Source organism: Martes martes, assembly GCF_963455335.1.
Source record: "Martes martes genome assembly, chromosome: 4".
In the NCBI taxonomy this organism is placed as follows: domain Eukaryota; kingdom Metazoa; phylum Chordata; class Mammalia; order Carnivora; family Mustelidae; genus Martes; species Martes martes.
This window is the reverse complement of record NC_137891.1, coordinates 136,986,621-137,011,478: the sequence shown is the minus strand read 5'-3', so window position 1 is coordinate 137,011,478 and position 24,858 is coordinate 136,986,621. Positions and strand designations below refer to the sequence as shown.

General features: G+C 35.3%; 1 protein-coding gene across 1 annotated transcript in view; it reads right to left on the bottom strand.

Moving 5' to 3' along the window:
- The window catches only part of LOC308341687 (uncharacterized protein C1orf141 homolog), a gene marked incomplete at both ends in the record, with an annotated part of 43,731 nt that overhangs the window by 11,351 nt on the left and 7,522 nt on the right, over positions 1 to 24,858 (bottom strand). The window contains 3 exon segments of the mRNA XM_080801690.1: positions 7,045 to 7,150; positions 13,221 to 13,288; positions 18,169 to 18,281. Coding sequence (XP_080657816.1) covers positions 7,045 to 7,150; positions 13,221 to 13,288; positions 18,169 to 18,281 — 287 coding nt within the window.

The window sequence follows — 24,858 nt, the reverse complement described above, 5'->3', positions numbered from 1 at the left end:
GGCAGTAGTAGCAATGGAGTGACCAGTTAGAAGGTTATTGCTGTGGTCTAGATGAGACATGTTGGTGGATGAGACAAGGATTGCAGCAGAGGCAATCTGGGTAATGGCCAGCTTCACGTTATATTTTGGAGGTTGATCCAACTATACTGACTCATGGATGGATATGGAAAATAGAGAAATCAAGAATGATTCCTAGGTTTTAGCCTCAGCTAAAACCATTTACAGAAATGGGAAAGGCAAGTAGGAGAGACAGGTCCACTGATAGAAATAAGGGGCTGGGTTGAGGTTCCCTGGCTTGTGAAAAATCACTTCTTCCCAGGGCCAACTCGGTAACCAGGAACTAAGTTAAACCACTTCAGCGCATGATAACTGGATCTGCCATATTTCCCTGGCAGGGGAGCTCCATTCACAACTCTAAAATCTGGGTCAGCCTGAGGGCCATGAAGTCTGAGTGGCAGCAACTGCAAAAGTTCTGAAAGGAAGGAGTAAGGTGAAGTGAGTGATTGGAAGCAAAGAGAGAAACTTCTAAAGTTTTAAAACATATGGAAAATAATAAAGCTAAGAAAGTCAACAAAGTTAACAAGTAGAAGATAAATTCAGCAATAAAATTAAATAGAAGAATCTAAAAACAACTTTAAAATTCTAAGGTGTATATTAGTATCATGTCATAGTTCGACAGTGTCAATTGTTGACATCTTAGATTTGACAAAATGTGGTAAGTTAAGGAATTTTAAAAATATGAATGAAAAAATATTCATATAAAAAACCAAGATATTGGGAGATGAAAACAGGTTGAAGAAGAAAAACTCAATATAAAAAAAAACTTGGAAATCTTGAAAATAAATAATATAACTCTAGATTACATAGCAAAAGTGAGAATTAATGAGCTGGAAGAAAACACAAAGGAATTCACTAAGAATGCACAGACAGAAGCACAGAATTTGATAAATTATGTTATATGTTTAATTATCATTGACTTTAAAACTAACCCTATTTTGTATTTTAAATGAAGCATTAATATTTATTGCATTTATACAAGTCTTTTCCCAGGTTGTTTTAGATTATTATTTAATAATCTTCAGATCATTTTAGATATAGTAGATTATTTTTTAAAGATTTTATTTAGAGGGGCACCTGTGTGGCTCAGTGGGTTAAAGCCTCTGCCTTTGGCTCAGGTCATGATCCCAGGGTCCTGGCATCGAGCCCCACATCCGACTCTCTGCTCAGCAGGGAGCCTGCTTCCCTTCCTCTCTCTCTGCCTGCCTCTCTGCCTACTTGTGATCTCTGTCAAATAAATAAATAAAATCTTAAAAAAAAAAAGATTTTATTTAGAGAAAGAGAGCGCACAAGAGTGCAAGCAGGGAGGTGGGGCACTGGCAGAAGGAGAGAGAGAGAACGTCAAGCAGAGTCTGTGCTGAGTGCAGAGTCCTATGCAGGGCTGGATCCTATGACCCTGAGATCATGATCTGAGGCAAAACCAGGAGTTGGACACTTAACCGACTGAGCCACCCAGGCACCCCTGGATTATTTTATTTTTGGTGTTTTAGACTTTTGCAGTATTAGTCTCTTGCTTTCTTTTTTAACCTAACTCATGGAAGTATAATTTACATACAATTAAATGCATGCATTTTACATGTATATTTTGATGAATTCTGACAAATACAGTCATGTAAGCATCAACAAAATCAAGATATTGAGAATTTCCATTATTTCAAGATAGTTTTCCTATGCTCTTTTTCAGCAAACTTATTCCCTTTGTTCTGTTTTCTCTTTCAAACACACTGGTTATTTCAAGTTTGGATACCTGTTTTATTCCCTCAATATACTATCTTTTTTAATCCAGTCATAGTTCTGTCCCTTCACATTGCATTCTATGTGATTTTCCTAAACCTGTCCTTCAGATCTTTGATTTGGTTTACTCCAGTGTTTATTCTACTCTTCACTATTATAACATAATTTAAGTTGTGCATTACCTTAAAAATATTTTTAGCTCTGACAGCACCATTTCATTTTTGGCAATTATCTTTTATATCTTTGAATCTTGTTTCACAGAATCCTCACATTCTCTAATCTCTCGAGCATATAAAACAAGTATTCTCTAAATTTCATCCTGTTTCATGGGGTACAATTTCCATCAGAATGTGACCATTAGCTATCTTTTAAATTATCTCCTTTATTTGCTACAGGATATTTAAAAAATCCCATGTTCTTGTTTTTCCATCTACTCACTTTTGAATCAGGACACTTAAAACCAGGCTTGATACTAGTCCAAAAATAATAGAGGGAAATCTTTGGTCACTCTCCCTGTTTATCTGGACACTGTTAAATTCTCACCTTAGAAATTAATAGGCAAATCCTGGTGTTACCTTATGTTATGAGTTCAGGCATTCAGCTGCCTAAGAAAGCTGGAAAGGGAGCTGGAGCCCTGAACCATTATGGGGAAATTTGTTTCTGTGAACTGTATGTTCTGTGAAACCCCTTCATGACTCTGATTTGGTGGTGATGGTGGTGGGTACTCTGTCCATCTATGTGTGAAGTGCCACATGGGTTAGAGTTCTTCACCTCTGTCTTGGAGTAAGCAGTTCAGTTTGAGGAGGCATTTAGTCAAAGAAAGGCCTCATAGCTCTTGGGCTGTTTTATGGGGTCATATGTTTTTTCTTTACACATTTATCCTTGCGGCTATTACTCATACTTGCAAATATGATTCCTAGGAAATTGTATCTTATCTCTTCTGTTGTCAACCCTCCTTTCAAGACCTTGCTCATCTAAGTTAGGAGGTTTTCTCTCTCACTGAGTACATTCAAAGAAATACTAGGAATCCAAAGAAAGAAAGGGCTAGGTATGATCATTACATTTCTCTCAAAACACTGCTAATTTAGACTACTTGCAAAAAGGAAAGGGAGACCTAAGAGGAAGTTTTTCCATCTTTCTGTGACCCATCATTAATAACAAGCCCCTTTCCTTTGAGCATGTGTGCTGGTGGGGTTAATAGAAGTATTTCCAGAATATCTTCTACTGGCTTTTTAAATACTCTTCCTTTCTTTTAGGAAATGGAACTGTGAATCAATTTCTGGAATCGTCTTTCAAACTACTTCATTTTGTCATATGTAGCAGATTTTCTTTGAGTTTAGGGTAAAATGTCTTAGTTTCAATTTAATGAATTTTTCTTCTTTTTGTTATTCACTTTGGTCAGGATAAATTTGAATTTATGTTGCCAAATTTCCCAGATGTCTTAATTTGGGACTTTGGTAAAAGAACTATAATGCTTCTTCAGTAGAGAGACTCAACAAATTTTATAAAGGGAAATTTGCTTTGCTGAATGAGTAGAACAGCCCGCTATTAGGAAACAGTGCAGAGGGGAATAATGTGGTAAAAAGAGGGTTGCCTACTCAACAGTCCCCTTTCCCCTTTTTATGCTAATAGAACTCTGATTCTATTCACCTTACTCCAAACAACCAAGTCTTTCACTGGAGGCTGGGCTCCTTCCTAACTCAAGGAAGTGAAACTTTAAATGATTTCCGCCTGTGCTTTTCAAAATGTGAGCTATAATCTATCAGTTTAGATACGAAATTAATTTAGCACCTTTTGGCCAATATTTTAAAAAATTAAATAGAATAGAATACAATGTATTATGTGTGTCCTTAGTCATAGCTCCGCAAAACACTAAAGTACTACAATTAAGTCCAGCTAACAGAGAAAAAGACAATTAGGATACCATGAAGCTGAATCATATTATTTGTATTATATATAATATATGAAAATTATATATTATTTATTATATAAAATAATATTTATATATTATATTATTATTATTAATATACGGCTCTATATATTATTATATATCTTATATGGACCACATTAAAGGTTGGAAAACCTTATCTAAGCTGATAATGATTTGTTGGTTTAGATATGGGTGCATTAAGCTATTCTAGCCAAGGAGACACCTGGGGAGGTCTGCTAGAGTGCTTTGGGGAGCATTTTCCTCATTTTACAAAGGGACCAAAAAGCTTTTCTCTTTTTCAGTGGATGTTGTTACCTATACACGTTATCTTGAATAGTAAGCACCATACCGTACAGTAGGGCTAGGAGGACAGGCTACGTTTTAAGAAACTTGAGGAAAGATGGAAGGACTGGATATATCTCATCAAGCCCCTGACTTAACCAGGCCTGGAGCTGCCTTACCGATAGACTGCTTATTACTTGAGATTATAAATATCTTCGGGGCGCCTGGGTGGCTCAGGTGTTTGCCTTTGGCTCAAGTCATGATCACAGGGTCCTAGGATCCAGTCCCACATCAGACTCCCTGCTCAGCGGGGGTCTCCTTCTCCCTCTCCCATGCCCTCTGCTTGTTCTCTCTCTCCCTCTTTCTCTGTCAAATAAATAAATAAAATCTTTAAAACAATAAATAAATAAATATCTTTGTTGTTTGAGCCATATATAGTCAGAATTTCTTTTAATTACAGCTGTAAGTGTCCCAAATATTAAGATGAATAAGAATCTATCAGGTGGATGCAAATATCATTCTCAATGGAGAAAAACAGAGCTTTTCCGCTAAGGTCAGGAACACAGCACGGATGTCCATTATCACTACTGCTGTTCAACAAAGTCCTAGCCTCAGCAATCAGACAACAAAAGAAATTAAAGGCATCCAAATCGGCAAAGAAGAAGTCAAACTATCACTCTTTGCAGATGATATGATACTATATGTGGAAACCCAAAAGACTCCACTCCAAATCTGCTAGAACTTGTGCAGGAATTCAGTAAAGTGTCAGGATATAAAATCAATGCACAGAAATCAGTTGCATTTCTTTACACCAACAACAGGACAGAAGAAAGAGAAATTAAGGAGTCAATCCCATTTACAATTGCACCCAAAACCATAAGATACCTAGGAATAAACCTAGCCAAAGAGGCAAAGAATCTATACTCAGAAAACTATAAAGTACTCATGAAAGAAATTGAGGAAGACACAAAGAAATGGAAAAACGTTCCATGCTCATGGATTGGAAGAACAAATATTGTGAAAAGGTCTATGCTACCTAAAGCAATCTACACATTTAATGAAATCCCTATCAAAATATCATCCATTTTTTTCAAAGAAATTGAACAAATAATCCTAAAATTTATATGGAACCAGAAAAGACCTCAAATAGCCAGAGGAATATTGAAAAAGAAAGCCAAAGTTGGTGGCATCACAATTCCAGACTTCAAGCTCTATTACAAAGCTGTCATCATCAAGACAGTATGGGACTGGCACAAAAACAGACACATAGATCAATGGAACAGAATAGAGAGCCCAGAAATAGATCCTCAACTCTATGGTCAACTAATCTTTGACAAAGCAGGAAAGAATGTCCAATGGAAAAAAGACAGTCTCTTCAACAAATGGTGTGGGAAAATTGGACAGCCACACGCAGAAGAATGAAACTGGACAATTTCCTTACACCACACACAAAAATAGACTCCAAATGGATGAAGGACCTCAATGTGAGAAAGGAATCCATCAAAATCCTTGAGGAGAACACAGGCAGTAACCTCTTTGACCTAAGCTGCAGCAACTTCTTCCTAGGAACATCACCAAAGGCAAGGGAAGCAAGGGCAAAAATGAACTATTGGGACTTCATCAAGATCACAAGCTTTTGCACAGCAAAGGAAACAGTTAACAAAAACAAAAGACAACTGACAGAATGGGAAAAGATATTTGCAAACAACATATAGATAAAGGGCTAGTATCCAAAATCTATAAAGAACTTATCAAACTCAACACCCAAAGAACAAATAATCCAATCATGAAATGGGCAGAGGACACAAACAGACATTTCTGCAAAGAAGACATCCAGATGGCCAACAGACACATGAAAAAGTGCTCCACATCACTCAGCATCAGGGAAATACAAATCAAAACCACAATGAGATACCACCTCACACCAGTCAGAATGGCTAAAATTAACAAGTCAGGAAATGACAGATTCTGGCAAGGATGAGGAGAAAGGGGAACCCTCCTACACTGTTGGTGGGAATGCAAGCCGGAGCAACAACTCTGGAAAACAGCATGAAGGTTCCTCAAAAAGTTGAAAATAGAGCTACCCTACAACCCAGCAATTGCACTACTGGGTATTTACCCTAAAGATACAAATGTAGTGATCCGAAGGGGCATGTGCACCCGAATGTTTATAGCAGCAATGTCCACGATAGCCAAACTATGGAAAGAACCTAGATGTCCATCAACAGATGAATGGATAAAGAAGAGGTGGTATATATATACAATGGAATACTATGCGTCCATCAAAAGAAATGAAATCTTGCCATTTGCAACAACATGGATGGAACTAGAGGGTATTAAGCTTAGTGAAATAAGTCAATCAGAGAAAGACAATTATGATATGATCTCCCTGATATGAGGAAGTCGAGAGGCAACGTGGGGGGTTTGGGAGGTAGGAAAAGTATAAATGAAATAAGATGGGATCGGGAGGGAGACAAACCATAAGAGACTCTTAATCTTACAAAACAAACTGAGGGTTGGTGGGGGAGGGGAGTAGGGAGAGGGTGGTGGGGTTATGTACATTGGGGAAGGTATGTGCTATGGCGAGTGCTGTGGAGTGTGTAAACCTGGCGATTCACAGACCTGTACCCCCAGGGCTAATAATACATTATATGTTAATAAAAAATCGTAAAATTAAATAAATTAAATTAAAATTTTTTAAAAAAGAATCTATCAGGTGGAGAAATATGAGCATAGAGAATAGAGAGCATAGAGAATAGAATGGATCAAATTACACAGGATTCGGAACAGATCATGACTAGAATCAGTAAGGATAAAGAGACAGAATAGAAGTCTGGAAAAATCTTATATACCATGCTAAGGAATCTCGATTTTACCATTTTTGTAGTAGAGATCATTCAGATGTTATTAAGTAGAGAAATAAAGTGGTGATATGATCAGATACTGATATTCTTTGGTTAAAAATTTTCTTAATACTTATATCTTAAAGTTAGATGCAGTTAATTTTCAGCTATTTCCATATAAAAATGCAAAATATATACCTGCAAATAAAGTAGAGTCTTTTTCCTTCTTATAAACGTTGGATTGAATCCTGGGTACAGGAGAAATGATTGTAGGACCCAGTGTTCTTCTACATGGTTGTGTATTCTGTGAATATAAGTCACACAAAGGGTTAGCATTCTTCACCTAAACATCAGGGAAAATAGAAAACTACCTTAGAAATTATTCCTTTCCAGGTATATTGATAAATAATTTAAATTTGATTATTTACATTTGGCATATCTAATTATGAAAACTAACAGTTGTCTGGTTCTTTAAATACTTCCAAATATAACGTTCACTTAATCCTCAAAAATACCCCTATGATATGAATGTTAAAAACTCTTGATAGAGGAGGAAACAAATCGACAGAAATTAAAAAATTGGACTATGTTCACTCTTTTTGTCAACTTTTATTTTCTTTGTCTCCATTATATCCACATACAAAATTTATTTCTCCAAATAAAAGGAAAGTGTGAAGTTCAAATACTGAGCCAAAAAGCCTTCTTAGTTTAAACAGACACTTTACTCATACATAGAGTAGATGCAGCAGAACACTTCTGAGTAAAAAGGGAAAACAGGAAAAAGTGATCTAGCCTTTCCTAGGTTAGTGTCTCAGATGGCTCTAATATAGATGGAGACTTTGGTGATCTATTCTATCCCTACAAAGATTATTGATGTTTTTATCTTAAAATTAACTTGGTCAGGTTCAAATTGCCCTCTGTCTTTGGAGGAGCAGCTCAAATTTCAGTTCAGTTGTTATATCCTTAGCTGGGTTGCTTGCAATCTCCCTAAACATGCATGGTTCAGGGGTCAGTGAGAGACTTGGATAGGGGCTGCCTACCATCTTTGGCTCTCTTCTATTAGTCCCCCTTCACTTTTTTTTTTTTTTAACCCTTGCTTTCTTATTTTTTTATTTTTGTTTTTTATATTGTGTAAGTCACCATAAAATACATATTAGTTTTTGATGCAGTAGTCCAAGTTTCATTGTTATGTATAATACCCAGTGCTCCATGCAATATGTGCCCTCCTTAATACCCATCGCCAGACTCACCCATCCCCCCATGACCCTCTGCTCTAAAACCCTCAGTTTGCTTCTCAGAGTCCACAGTTTCTCACAGTTCGTCTCCCCCTCCAATTTCCCCCAATTCACTTTTCCTTTGCTTCTCCTAAAGTCCTCCATGTCATTTCTTATGTTCCACAAGTACATGAAACCATATGGTAATTGACTTTCTCTGCTTGACTTATTTCACTGAGCATAATCTCCTCCAGTCCCATCCATCTTGATGCAAAAGTTGGGTATTCATCCTTTCTGATGGCTGAGTAAAAGTTTCAGTTGCCCTGAACATTGCTCTCTAGTTCTTCTGGCCAGAAAATTACATAAGTTTTCTATTGGAGTTTTAGATGTCCCATGCAGTGCTAATTTCATCCACCCTTTAAGCTAAAAGCCATAAAAATAGCAACTTTGCTCCAGGCAAGTCAGTTATTACAAGTTGCTATGCTTTTTCTTTGTCACCTTCTTTTGTTTCCTCTTTAGGGTCTTCAGGTGACTTGTGCGTGCACACGCGTGTGCGTGTACCCGTGTGTGTGTCTTGTGAGTATCTTGTCTAGAGTTTATAGTCATTGTCTGAGATAGGATGGTGCAATAGGGACTTACTCAGCCATACTGCCTCAGAATTCTCCAGAGCTTTTACTACTTCCATTATCTTTTCCAGTTGCATTGCTCAGTACTTGCATTGAAACAATACAATATTATTTGTAAATAATAATGGTGACAAGTGTCACTCTTGCCATGCCATAGGCTAATGTATTATCATTAATTATGAAATTGGTTATTGGTTTTATATAGGTATGATTTTTTTAAGGTTATTTATTTATTTATTTATTCGACAGACAGAGATCACAAGTAGGCAGAGAGGCAGGCAGAGAGAGAGGAAGGGAAGCAGGGTCCCCGCTGAGCAGAGAGCCTGATGTAGGGCTTGATCACAGGACTCTGGGATCATGACCTGAGATGAAGGCAGAGGCTTTAACCCACTGAGCCACCCAGGCGCCTTATAAGTATGATTTTTTAAATTATGTTTATATTCTTTATCATATTAAGCAAGTATTTTCTGTAGTCTTATCAATGATGGTTATTGAATTTATCAATTGTATTTAAATCTTGTAGCTATTAAAATTGTTTTCCGATGAAACTCCAGGCTTAGAATTGGCAGATAAGTAGGGTGAGAATGAAAATAAAAGTCGTAAAGAGGCAGGTTAACTGAAATTCTAAGGAATTTCTGAACCAGTTGTCACTTCCCCCATTTCCCACTCACCCTAGCCCACATACAAAGTTATAGGAAATTGTATTTAATTAATCCCAGGATAAAATAAGTGCTCTTCTGCTACTAAACTAACTGCTAATATGAGTTTGGTTCCCAGGGTGAAATTCTCTTCATTTTAGCATCTGAAATACAGACTACCAGTCAAACTACCTGCTCTCTGCCCTTTTATGTTAAAATAAAGCTGGTTGAGAATTCTGGTGTATACACAGAAGAGTTGGCTCTCAATTCTAAAGAAATACTTATTTATAAAATTAATAGCAGTTTCATAAAAAGATTAACCCATATCTTCAGTCTTAAATATGAATAAATGAAGATTTATTATATATAATAAAAATCAGTAATTTCATAAGTACCTATCATGATAAACAAAAGGAACACTAACACCAGAAAAGAGATGATAATTCAAGAAACAGAAAATAACTTAAGAAAATGAACTCTAATATCCTCAGAAAACGTTGAGAACAAATACAATGGGAGACTATGAAAAGAAAAAAACAACAACTAAGAACAAGAAAGAAATTTAAAACGTCATTACTGAGCCAAAATGAAGTAAAAAGATCAGAATAGAGGGCAAATTTTCAGAGACAAGAAAAAAAATAGAGAATAACAATATAGAGGATCAGTCAAAGAAATCTATTATCCGACTGTTAGAGAACAGAGAAAATAGTGGAAAGGAAACTGGAAAAGAAATGACAGAAAGACATTTTTGAGACCTAGAGAAAGACATTGGAATTTACGGTGGAGTTTATTAAACACTGAACAGAATGAATTGAAGTAAAATTACCACACTCAGACATATCCTCAAAACATTTCAAAACAACATTAATAAAGAGAAGATTCTAGAAGATTACAGAAAAAACGTAAGATGACTTACAAAAGACTGAAAACTTTTCATTAGCACCATTGAATGACATAGGACAGTGGAGCAATGTCATCAAAGTTTAGGGGAAAAAATGATTTTAAACATATAATTCTACTCAGCTAAACTATCATTCATATACACGGGAAAAATAAGTAAATGACATTTCTAGGGAAGTTTCTTGAAGACATATTCTAGGAAAATAAAGATGAAATCCAAGAAGGAATAAGACATGGAGTACTAGACTCTGGCAACTAAACCAGGAATGGAATGACCCAGTGACAACTCCAGAGCAGGCTTAAGAATAATGGATCAAATTTAGAACGAAAAGTCACTGAGCTCCAACAAACAATTCCTCCAAAAGATTGGAATGGATTCTACTCAATAGAGAGAACAAATAAGGAAGCTTGACTGTATCCACATATAATGAGAAAGTTACATATTTCTTTTTCAGAGGCTGCATATCTTAGAGGTAAAGAGCATGTATCAGACTGTTAGGTTCTTCCTAGCTCTGTTCTTTATAATTTGATCTCAGCCAAATGACTTATCTTCTTTGTGCCTCTTTCTTTCTCATCTATAAAACAGGAATAAAAATAGTACTTACTTCATTGAGTTGCTGGAGATGTAAATTATACACACACACACACATATACACACATACATATATATACACATATATATGCATTTATATACTATAGAAGTACTATAAGTACTATATGGATGTTTGCTATCATTATTCTCCACAAGAAAAAAAGAAAGCCAACTAGGATGTTCAGGAAAAAATACAAAAGTGTACAGGACAGTCAAATTCTCAATGTGAGGCAAACTAACATACAGCATTGCTTTTTGAGTAACTGATGGAGAATAAGCAAAGGGAGCCTTTGTTTTTACATTTTACCCATTGAGAAGAACAGTAATCCTAGCACACTACTTTGTTCTACAATGAATGATTATTTACAATGTCACAGTAACATAGATATTTTTTATAGTTTTGAGTTTTAGAATTAACCTATAGACAAAACATGAGGGCTTCATCAAAGTTGTAAGTTGATATAATCATTGACTTCAATAATGTAAAAGTAAAGATATTCTTGACTTGGGGAAGAAGGTGTGGAGGAGAGTGGGAGAAAAGAATAGGACTGCTAAAGTCTTCATCTTATGTAAAGGGGAGTCAGGAGTTAATGACTAAAGTTGAAACAAAAGAAAAAATATTTAGATATTTTATAGGTGCAAAAGTTAACAATAGAGAAAGCAAAAAAGTAACTATCAAAAATTCAGAAGAAATAATGGGGAGAAGTGAAGTGTAGAGCAGTGTAAATAAGCTAATTCAAATATGTTTTACTGATTATTCAGTAGATAACATTTAAAGTAGATAAATAAAAAAATAGTAGTAGAAGCTCATTCTTTAAAATTATGGAGTTAATCATAAGAGAAATTAAAAACCCCCTAAAAGTTAAACGTCGTTACCTTTAAAAAGGGAAAATTAGAACAAAAAGTACAGGATGGAAGTGCTTTGTGTTCTTATTAGCTTTTCTGTATTATTTAATTTTTAATATTCATATGAATATTTCAATTTAATTTTTAAAAATTAAAATGTTTCATTTTTCTAAAAGATGGTAATAAATTTATTATTATGAGTAAACTTATGTTACAATATATATTTCTTGAAAGATTTTTTTTTAAAGATTTTATTTATTTATTCGACAGAGATCACAAGTAGGCAGAGAGGCAGGCAGAGAGAGAGGAAGGGAAGCAGGTTCCCAGCTGAGCAGAGAGCCCGATGCAGGGCTCGATCCCAGGACCCTGGGATCATGACCTGAACCGAAGGCAGAGGCTTTAACCCACTGAGCCACCCAGGCGCCCCGGAAGATTTTTTTTTTAAATGTGAACCTAAATAAAACATGTAGTTGAGGATAAAATAGTCCAGACAATGGATGCTGTAAATCTTCTTAAAAATTATAAAAGGTGGCAATATGCAACAAAAATTATAATGTCATTAATTATGGTCCAAAGTATATATGTCTTCATGTTTCATCCTCCATGTTAGCAATAATCAGGGTTAATAATAAATTAATTAATACCTAAGGAACTCTTTTAAATCACTTTCCTTGCTGATTCTCTAGTTAACTTCTCTTTCTAGTATCCTAGATAAAACTTAATGAATAATATCCAAGGCATGCTCAGTGCTCAAGGCTAGTCAACTACTTTTCAAGATGCCCTTGAACCTCTGCTCAAATGGTTATCAAGAGTCAATACTGTTGTCAAATCACATTGTGTATTACTGTTCAATACTTCAATTATACTTCATTAAAAAAAGAGTCAACATTGTTGGTCCCAAGCCTGTTTATGGTTAATTGTTACTGTCATTATATAATTTAAATAACCATAGCATGCTCAAAAAAAAAAAATCTTAGCTATACATGAAAAGATTACAAATGGATTTGTATTTTCATATTTTAAATTAAAATTAAATATTTAATTATGCTTGTAGAGTTTTTTATGATGTCCTGTTTTAACTGACTTTATGATAACTGTTATTTCTTATCATATTTGATAAATAATTTCTGCTATATGGACTGTCAAGCAAATAATATATTATTTTCTGTATTATCTCTGTACATAAAGTTATAGTAATATCAAAGATGAAATCGCTTTAAACTTTATATTTTTAATCCTAAAATACATTTGAATTTGGGACTTACAGAAGTATACATAAAATTGTCAGCGCTAATCTGAATTTTTTTTTTAATTTCTTTTCAGCGTAACAGTATTCATTGTTTTTGCACCACACCCAGTGGTCCATGCAATACATGCCCTCCTTAATACCCACCACCTGGCTCCCCCAACCTCCCAACCCCCCACCCCTTCAAAACCCTCAAGTTGTTTTTCAGAGTCCATAGTCTCTCATGGTTCACCTCCCCTTCCAATTTCCCTCAACTCCCTTGCTAATCTGAATTTCTACCAAGTAATTGTTAAGTGGACGAATTAAACCTACCTCAGCTGTATCCTTAAGATAAAGGAAAGGTCTAAATGATCTTGATTTCAGATCTTCTTTCACAGGCCCTAAAGAAACAAATACAAATACAAATACAAATGATATTTCCATACTATTTGACTACTTCTAACTATCAATAAACTATTTTCTCTATTTCTAGTAAACTTTTTAGTAATGTAATTTGATAAACTTAGGTGCTTGTGTTGCTTTACATTTATATTTTCAGAGCTAAATATATTCTATTTTCCCTTAAAAGTGAGCTTCTATTAACAGAATACATCTTTTGATTATTTACTTCTGGCTATTTATTAGAAACTATGGGAGGTCAGAACTATGACCTCAGAACACATGACAAAATGCTATCTTCAGGGGAAAAAATGGACTTCTAAATAAAATGGAATCACAATAATTAAAGGAATCTTTTCACTCATTATTCCTTTGAAGAGAGAAATATTCCCCTCAAACTGAATCCTCCCCTTAAGCTCTAATTATGTATTAACCTGGATTATCCTCTAATGGATTTAGTCAAGCATACAGACGGGTTACATACAGACAGGTACAGACATTGGATTTAGATAGCCTGGGACCACACCCTACATTTTTGTCTGTAAGTCCTGTAGCCTTGGATTGAGTTATTTAACTTTGGTGAGCCTTATTTTCTCATTTGTTAAGGGGAAATAATGGCACTTACCTTAAAGGAGTGCTGTCAGGATTAAAGGAGATAATAGATGTAACAAACTTAATAGTATCTGGCATTCATTCAATCAACAATTATTTATTGATCACTTATTATGTGCCAAGCACTGGTGTCGGACTTGCTTAGGACCCATCACCCCTTCTTTCTGTCCTATTTCTCCCTTTCGGAATGAGAATGCCTATCCTGTGCTCGTCTGAGCTTTGCATTTTGCAAGTACACATATTGTTTGTTCCAGAGGTTTACGGGTAGAGAGGAATTTTGCATCAAGAGGAATCATACCTTGAGTCTCACCCATGTCTGATTTACATAATATTTAGATAAAACTCTGTATTTTAACAATAACATAAAAAGTCAGATGTCAGTAAAATAACTGAAGTGTTCTAAGATCCTTTTTTTTTTTTTTGTCCAGAATGAGGGTAACACTAGATTTTAAAAGACTAGATTGGGTAACTATTTACTATATGTTGGCTAACTGGACATAATAAAAAGATAATAGAATTAAAAAAAATAAAAAAGAACAGAAACAGAGTATAGAACTTCCAAATAAATAAATGGAAAAGTGAAACTTAAAAAATTCAATCCTAGAGGAAAAACATGAGAAGACAGGGGAAAAGTATAGAAATAAAAGAGCAAATAAAGAACAAAATAAGATGGCAAAATTAAATCCAAAGATATCAGCAATGACATTAAGTGTAAGTGGACTAAGAGCTCCATTTCAAAGACAAAGATGACCACAGTAGATTATTAAATTTAATAGTATGATATTTATAAGAGATAAATCTAGATTACAATGTTATAAGAGGGTATTAAAATGATGGGAAAAGATATACCATGTAATCATAGCCAAAAGAAAGCTGGGGTAGCTACAGTTACATTGGATAATAAGACAATTACTTTATAATTAAGAAGGGTTCAATTCACTAGATAATAATTTTAAATTTCATGTAATCGGTAACATCGCCTAAGTGATATTAAAAATCTATAAAGCAAAATTTGACACTACATGGAAAAGTGCAAGTATGAAATTTCTCACAAACTGTCAGAAGAGCAAACAGAAAAATCAATAAGGATATAAAAGAGTTGAAAAATACAGGCTACAAATTTGACTTAAAAGACATATTCAGAACACTGTACTCAACTACTGTAGGATATACAGTATTTTCAAGCACATACAGAGCATTTACAACAATTAACCATATAGTGAGTGATAAACACACACTAATTAATTACATAGGACAGAAATCATACGGACTGTATCCTCAAACAACTATGTAATTGTGCTAAAAAGCTATAGTCAAAAGGATAATTAGAAAAGCCTCAAATAGGGGCACCTGGGTGGCTCAGTCATTGGGTGTCTGCCTTAGGCTCAGGTCAAGATCCCAGGGTCCTGGGATCAAGCCCTGCATCAGGCTCCCTACTCAGTGGGAAACCTGCTTCTCCCTCTCCCCCTGCTTGTGTTCCCCTCTCTTGCTGTGCCTCTCTCTGTCAAATAATAAAATCTTAAAAAAAGAAAGAAAGAAAGAAAGAAAGAAAGAAAGAAAGAAAGAAAGAGAAAAGCCTCAAATAGGGACGCCTAGATGGCTCAGTCGGTTAAGCACCTGGGATCCAGTCTCCCATCGGGCCCCCTGCTCAGCAGGAAGCCTCTTTCTCCCTTTGCCTGCTGTTCCTCCTGCTTGTGCTCACTCTCTCTGACAAATAAAAAAACAATCTTAATAAAAAAAAGATAAATCTCAACTATTTTGAGTGGAGACACGTACTTCTAAATAACTAATGGGTAAGAGAAAAAAATCATAATGGAAAATAGAAAATATCCATGATATTCTTGGAGAACAAAATTGGAAGACTTGCTCTACAAGATTCAAGGGTTATTTTAAGCTACATAAATTAATGTGGTATGGCATTAATGGTAAATAGACAAATAATGAAACAGAATAAGAGTCCCAGAGCAAAGAGCCCAGAGCACTAGGGAAAGAATAGCCTTTCAAATTACATGCTGAGATATCTATATCCACATAAAAAAATTAAATTTGACCCTTACCTCACTCAAAATTTAATTCTGGATAGAGTTTAGGCCTAAACATAAAAAGAAGAACTAAAGTCTTTTCTAAGATAACTAGGAGAAGGTCTTTATGACCACAGAGTAGAGAAACATTTCTTAAATATGGAACAAAAAATACTTATCAAATGGGGGAAAGATCTGGTATATTTGACTTTATTAAAGTCAAAGAATTTCATCAAAAAGACACCGTAGAATGAAAAAAAGAGAGAGAGAGAGAAAAGGGAAGATATTCATGATACATAAAACCAACAAAAAACTAGTGACTAGAATATATAAAGAAATCAATGAGAAAAGGACAAAAACCTACTTTTAAAATGAGATAAGGGGCACATGGGTGGCTCAGTTGGTTAAGTGTCTGACTCTAGCTCTGGTCATGAGCTCAGGATCCTGAGATCAAGCCCCACATCAAGCCAGGCTTCAGGCTCCGTGCTCAGCAGGGAGTCTACTTCTTTCTCTCCCTCTGCCCCTCCCCCTGCTTATGCGCACACACTCTCTCTTTCTCTCAAATAAATAAAATTTTGGAAATAAAATGAGGTAAGGCTCACTTAATTGATCCTAGTGTTATGAAGAAGTCCTCAAACTTAGTGGTAATCATGGAAATGTAAATTAAAACATAATCAATCATATACTATTATGTGTACCAAAATAAAAATCAGACAATTCTGAATGTTAGCAAGAAAGCAGAACAAAAAGAACTCTCACAAATCTGATGGGAGTACAGATTGGTACAACTACTTTGGAAAGTTTGCCAGTATTTATTATAGTTGAGGATAAGTATACTTGGCAATATAAATCCTGGATATACACTCTCAAGAAGTTTTAACACGTATACAGCAGGATGCATAAACAAGAATGTTCATTCAGCATTGTAATGGCTGACAAACCAAAAACCCAAAATTTCAACAGTAGAATAGATAAACTGTGATATACAGTTGATCCTTGAGTGACATAGGTTTGAACTACAGGAGTCCATTTATCCATGGATTTTTTGGATACAGTACAGTACTATAAACGCATTTTCTCTTCCTTATGATTTTCTTAATATTTTTTCTTTAGTGTATTTTATTATAAGAATATAGCATATAATAATACATACACAAAATATGTGTTTATGTTATTAGAAAGGTTTTTGGTCAACAGTAGGCTATTAGTTAAGTTTTGGGGGAATCAAAAGTTACATGCAGATTTTTTACTGCAATGGAGTCAGTGCCTCTAAGCCCCATGTTGTTGAAGGGTCAATTGTACACTATTTTAATGATGGAGAAGATAAATTAAAAGGAGAGACTGAAGACTGATAGAGCAGAAAAACAAGATATATGGGTTCTAAAATCCCAAAGAGGAGAGTTTTAAGGAAGAGGGAGTGATCAACCAACTATATTTGTGTTGAAAAGTGGAAGAAAATGAAAGCATAGAAATATTATTTGCACTTAGCAATGGAGATCTTTGGTACTCTTGATTAGAGTAGCTTCAGTAGAATGGTGGAGGCAAAAACCAGACTGAAGTTTTCTGAAGTTTGAAGAAAAGCTGAGGAAGTAGAGAGAGTGTATGCAAACAAATCCTTTGAGAATTTAGATGATTAAGTGTTTCAGAGAAATGAGGCAGTATAAGGCAATGTGGAGTCAAGGAGCCTCAGTCCAAGAGGTCAATGAGAATGATTTTTTGAATCCTTGAATTGAATGATTCTTGATAATCCCAGAGAAAGAAAAACAAAGGCAACACAAAACTCAAATTCTCTGAAGATCTGCAGCATTAGTTCCTAGCTTACAGACTCCTTAAATTTCAAAGAAAGATCCTTTACTTTACAGTTTCTATAAAATAAGTTTTTAAGCAAAATGTCCACACTTGATTTCTTTTTTTAACAGTAACAAGAAAACTCTAAGGGTTGACCTGAAAGGAAACTTAGATATTTTCTTTCTAGAAAAATAAACATAAAAATATATTCTTAATTTGTGACTTGTATAAATTGCCCATTTTGGTATCAAACATCACTTCCTCTTAGGAAATTCTCCTTTTTGGCTCTGTGAAATCTCTCATGCTGTGGTTATGAGCCCTATACTTTCAAGCAATTTCTTTCAACAGAGACATCAAATTATCAAGAACTTTTAAGCACACATTAATAAATAACAAAGTATATAATAAAAGCACTCATTAATAAACTAAAGGAGAAGTAAATATGTTACACAGAGCATTACCTATTGACTTGCTTTCTTGATTTTTTATATTTGTTTGTATAAAGTGTGATCTTAAATTTAACTTTTCAAAATCACTCTTTTTAGGTTCAGGTTCATTTTTGAAGAAGACATACCTAGAAAAAATAAAATTAATCTAAATTAAAATAATCAGAAAAATCTATGAAACTAATCTAAAAAATAAATTTGGAGAAATGTGGTTAAGTCCCAGTAATATAGATTAGATGTCGTCGTATTAATAATACTACAATACAAAATGTAAAAGGATGGGACTAACCTGGAGATGAAAATATTGGTGATAATCACTTGAAATACCGACAGATAGGAAACTGCTGTTGTCATAGGATTGGGGGAACTCTAGAAAACTATAGTTCATAAGCTGATTAACCTTTTAAAAATATGCTAGAAATTCATTAAATTACATATTGGAGACATTGTCAGACCTGAGTTAAAGTCATGGGACACAGAGTTACGGTCAGTTCAGATACCAGAATAGTAGACCAGATAGGATGACAGCACTTATTTATTGTAAAGGACATTTTCTCCACTAAATCCTTTAACTGGCTATTGATGGTATGTAATAAAGTTAATAAAGTAATATATAATAATAAAATATTACATAATTCATATTTTGGACCACTAAACGCTGTGACTCAGTCATTCAACCTCAGAAACTCACCTTTAGTTGATATCTAATCTCACATCTTTACATATTACCTATAGACTGATGTCTCCCAGGTTTATAATTATAATTTATAATTTATAATCCCTCAAACTCTCCCCTGAGCTTCAGATTTATATATCCAACTGCTACATGACTTCTCCTGTTAGGTATATTATAGGCATCTCAAACTCAACACATTGAAAACCAAATCCTTGCTTTTGCTTCCTTCCCAATCTGTTCCTCTTTGAGGCTTCCCCAGCTCCATTCAACCAGAAGCTTAGGCCAAAACTTGACAATAGGGGGCGCCTGGGTGGCTCAGTGGGTTAAAGCCTCTGCCTTCGGCCTGGGTCATGATCCCAGGGTCCTGGGATCGAGCCCCATATCGGGCTCTCTGCTCAGCGGGGAGCCTGCTTCTCCCTCTCTCTGTCTGCTACTCTGCCTACTTGTGATTTCTCTCTGTCAAATAAATAAATAAAAATCTTTAAAAAAAAAAAAAAAAAAAAAAAAAAAAAAAACTTGACAATATATTTGATTTCTCTTTCTCTCACTCCCCATTCCCAACTGTTGAGAAATCTCACTGGATCTTTCTTTGAAACACATCCCAAATTTAACTACTACTTTCCTCATTACTTCTACCCTAGTCCAAGACACCTTCATCTCCCATCCAAGCTACTTCCATGTGTCTCTTGCCTTCTGTTGGCTCTCTCTGCTATCACTCATCCCCTACAGTCTAATCCCAGTGCAACTATGGTGGCATCCATAAAATATGAATGTAAGTGATAGTTCTCTCCCATTGTTTCCTACTAGACTCAAATAAATTTCAAAATTCCCACTCCAAGACAGAAACTGTCTCCCCATTGCTCATGTTTCTAAGTAGAGGAACTTCCATTTAATGCCCCTTTAGGGCTCTCTCTGTGCATACACAACCCCCCACCTTCACATTGAAGCAGCATGAATTTTCCAGCTTTTTGATCTAATGAGAAAGGAACTTAAGCTCTCACTTAAGGACCTTGGTATTTGCTTGTCCCTCTGCCTGCAATATTCTTCCCCTGGCTACTGCCAAAGGTTACTTCCTTAAGTTGTAAGAGAGAATTTTGTTAAGACTCTACTCAAATTTCCATGTCTTCAGAAAGGTCTTTTCTGTCCCCTTCTCTATCTAAAATAGTAATCCCTATCAATCTTAATTCCTTCAATTTACTATATTTTTCTTCATAGTATTTATCACTAGTGGATTTATATTATACATTCATTTGCTCATTTAGTTTAATATCTGTCTCCTCACCTTATCCTAAAATGTAAATTGAGAGTGAGTCTGTTTTGCTCACTGTTGTATACCCAGCACCTAGAACAGTAACTGACACATAGTAAGTACATGTGTAATAACATGTTGAGTACACAAACTGTTCTGGTAAATTTTTATTAAACTTTCTTATAATCTTATAATTTCCAATGAGATTTTATTTTATTCTCTTTGGATTTTTCTGTAAATAATCATTTAATCTTCATAAAATGATTTATCTGTTCTTTTAAAAATACTTACATTTTTGTCTTATGTTCTTATTTAACATCACTGGCAAGCACTTCTAGAATAGTGCAGAATAGTGAGACTGGGCATCATCCTTCTGCTTCCAATTTAAATGGGAATGTGTCAAGTGTTACCCCCTAAGGATGATGTTGGCTATACAGTCTTATTAAGGAGATCATTTTTTTAGCCTTATCTTACTAAGTCATTTTTCAAATACATTTCCAGAATATATAGAGGTGTTTTTACATATGAATTTCCGTATGGTGAACTAAAAGAGTGTGGACTTTGGAGTTGGGGCTTACTTTGCATCTCAACTCTATGTGAACTTCTGCAGAATACTGATTTCCTCTGAATCTCTGTCCTTCACAGGCCAAATGCGGGTAATAGCTACTTTATAGAGTTAGTATAAGAATTATGTAAAATAAAGTTTAGAAATCCTTAGCCAGTATTTGTGACATAGTAAGAGGCCAATGAGTAGTACTTTTTAAACTTTTTATTATTCCTGAAATTTACTCCACTGAGTCACAGTAGAGTAATATTTATTTAGTACAGTGTTAGATTTTACTTTGTTAATACAGTAAGTTATTGAAAGGCACTATCCTGTTGTTTTAGAGAGGGTGACCAGATGATTTTTTACCCACAGCTGAGTAAAAAGGAACAATAAATAGTCTGCATTCTACAAAGACCCGCCAGTATTTGGGGCTAGACATTCCCCTCTTCTCCCAAGTAGCAGAAAATTGTAGTGGGGAGGGGGGCACACCAGAATTATGTCATTAACCTCATAGAGTCTGCTGTGGCTTTTCCTTCTCTTTTCAGTGTTGAAGGGAGCAGGGAGGCTTGGGGTTTCCTAAGGAATACTTATAAAGACTGACTTTTTCAAAAGGTAGAGTTTGCCGTCTCACTCTTCAGCTGCACACCTGTTAGCACACTTGCTGCTTTGCCCTATGTCTAGCTATATAAAAACAAATTTGGAAGGTGGAATGGGAGGAGAAATCAGAGCACACTGCATCCCACTGCTTGGCATGGCAAGGATGCTTGAGTTTCTGAAGGGGGAAAATGGACACTGAGGTTCTAACTAGGCTTGGGTCATTTTGCTGGTACCGCACGCAGATTGCTGACTGCCAAGCTAGTGATCCTTAGCAAAAGAGGCTGTGACATATACTGGAGGTGGAAGAGTTGTGGATGAATCTGAAGAGGTGTGGCTGAAGGAGGCTCTCCTTGGTTAGGGAACTGGTCTCTCTGAGGAACTATCACCCGTGTCTCCTTAAGAGTTAGATTTTTTTTTTTTTTTTGTCTTTTTCTTCTTCTTCCAACTGTAAGGATTGCAATTTTTTGAGGGCAAGCTCTATGTCAAATATAGAAATTCTGAGGTTTCTCTTCCTTTGGGACAAACACCATCTCCCACACCACCACCAAATGCCTAACACAGTGTTACTATATAAGTACACAGGAAAAGCTTTTTTTTTTTTTCAATTGAAATATATTTGACCTATAACATTGTATCTGTTTTATGTGTAAAACATAATTATTTGATATAGGTATATATTGTGAAATGATCACCACAATAAGTCTAGTTAATATCCATCACCATATCACATAGTTACAAACTTTTCTTTCTTATGATGAGAACTTTTAAGATCTATTCCCTTAGCAACTTTCAATGTGCAATGCAGTATTTTTTATTATAGCCACCATGTTGTACATTACATCCTCAGGACGTATATTTATCTTATAAACTGGAGGTTTCTGTCTTTTGACCATCTCCACCCATTTCACCAGGAAGGCTAGAAGTTGTGACTAGAGTTGGCTAGAAGATGACAAATAAGAAAGAAGAGGGTAGCAGTAGCTAGGTAAGTAAGAAGCACTGTTCTTTCCTTCTCTCTGCCTCTGCTTGCAAGATGTACAGAAATAGGAGATTCATGGAGAATTTTTTCCAATAGCAGAGAAGGAATAGGAGATAAGATCCTAGGAATAAAAATTGAGTTCCTACCACTAGGTTCTCATATAATATGAAGAATGAAACCTGGATTATAAATTTGGTGGGTTAATTCACTCGCATAAAATCATAAATCTGTTTTCTGTAAATTGTATTTGCTTTGAGCTACTTATATGTTTTTTTAATTCATCGCTCTCTACTTTCCCCTTTTTTGGTTTTATATTTAGGAAAATTCCCTGGAAAATTATGTCCTGTTGTAGTTGAGTTAAAGGGAGTATAGGTAAGGGCCTTGATTTTGTACTGGATGGGTTAGAGTTAAAGGAAGGTTGCTGCACACCCATGGGATGGACGTGAAATGGCACATAAAGGGAAGAAATGCAAAAGAAGGACACTGCTCAGCTGGAAGCATGGGGGTTGATCTAAAAGCTGCCTCTTCCCAACTGGAAATCTCTTATGGATCACTTCCCTGATAATGCTTTGGAATGTTTTATTGTTTTTATATGGCAGCCACTGTGAGATGGAAGTCCAGAGCTTTCATTCTGGTGCCATGGGATAATTCCAAATACATTTTTGTATAAAGACTTCCAGTTTGAATCATTATTTTAATTATTTTAATTTTAATTTGCATAAAATAGTTCCCCAAGTAAATTCCTCAGAAAGAATATGTAGGCAGATTACCTTCTAAAGTTTTTCATACCCCCAAATTTGTCTTTTGTTCTCGTAAATGAATGATTCAAAAAAATAAAAAATAAATGATGATTCATCCAAATAGAGGATTCTTCAATTGCCATTCTTTTCAAAAGTTGAAAATAGCTTATTATTTTCTAGACTCAGAGTTTTAGACGAGATGTATGAAACTCATTTGCCTTCCTTTCCTTTGTTATTGACCAATTCTTTTCTGCCTTTGGAATTAAATAAATAATCAAATAATTTTACTCTAAGTCTAGCACTTGGTAACCTTTTTGATCTGAAAATTCGGGCATTTTTTCCTAGTATTTCTTTATTTCCTTACCATGTTTCTTACTTTCCTGATATTTATAGGTCAAATACCCTAAAACCCTATTATATATCTCTTTTCGATCTGATTTCCATTTCTTTTTTTTTTGTATTTTCTCCAGATTGTGCCTCTATTTGACCTTCTAGATTATCAATCCAGTTTTCATTTGTATTTTATTTTCATTTTCCTACTCAATTTTTGACTTTAGAAACATATATATACACACATATATATATATATATTTAAGATTAATTTATTTGAGAGAGAGAGAGGAGGGGGAGGGGCGGAAGGAGACAAAGGGAGAATCCTAAGCAGACTGTGCTGAGTATGGAGCCTGATGTGGGGCTCAATCTCACAACCCTGAGATCATAACCTGAGCTGAAACCAAGTGGTGGATGCTTAACTGACTGTGCGACCCAGGAATCCCCGGAAATATTACCTTAAATCTCTTTTTATTTTAGAAATATTTTTAAATCTCTTCATTTATTTTTAAATCCCTGATTAATTGTGCCCTTAAGGTAAATATTTTCTTAAGTTCTCTTCTGTTTCTTCCATAGTCTGCTTTATTAGGAGTCACGTGTTCTGATTGTTTGTTTTTGTCTCCCTCCTTCATATGAATGACCTGTGATTTCTCTTTGACCTCTCATTTCAGTGAAGGTGGGTTCTTCAGCACCTATAAAGGTCAGGCTATTTGAGACTCAGGTAATATCAGTCAGAGAGAGATGAGATTCTTTTGCCGTGTATCAGCCACAAATAAGCTGTTCTAAGAGGGTGACTGAGGGAGTGACAAAAGAAGAGGCCTCTAGAAATGTTTCTCAAACTGCTAACTGTGTATTAGAATCATCTAGGGTGTTTTGATACCCCGAGTTTTCCCCAATAGTTAAATCATAATCTCTAGGCAGGACTCAGCATATTTTCCAAAACCTTTCAAGTAGGCAGTCACTGTTGAGAACTTCTGCTATAGAATGTCAGGTTTCTCCAGGTAATAAGTAGGAGTCCTCCTCCAGCTACAGAGAAGAGGGATATTCAGCCCAGTAGTGACACTCTCCCCACAGAGAGCTAGAGTTGAGGCTGTTACCTTCTCAGAATCCTCCTGGGACCTTGAAGGAGCCTGTGCCCACATAACTGAGAAATAGTGTGGGCAGTAGCAAGCGAGGCATGAATCTCTGTTTCCACTCACATAAAATTCTCCCTCTTCTCTATCCTTCCGGCTCCCACTGCACCCCCCCCCCAACTTACCTGTAAGTTCTACTTTACCTAAGATTCTAGAAATGATTACCATATGTAAACATGACTTGTATATCTCATTACTATCTTACTTTTAATGACTGGAATATATGACTGTGTATTTCAAAAATACAGCTTATATTTGTATTAGCTGGGTTTTTTGTTTTTTTTTTTCTGAGTGCCTACTGAATGTTGGAGAATTTTAAACTCTTCACATCCATTTAACTTTAATCCATTTGACTCACACAACAACCCTATGGACTATATACTATTATTATCCTCAGGATAATGATGAAAAGACAAGGAAACTGAGGCATAAGGAGAGACTGAGGCACAAAGAGGTT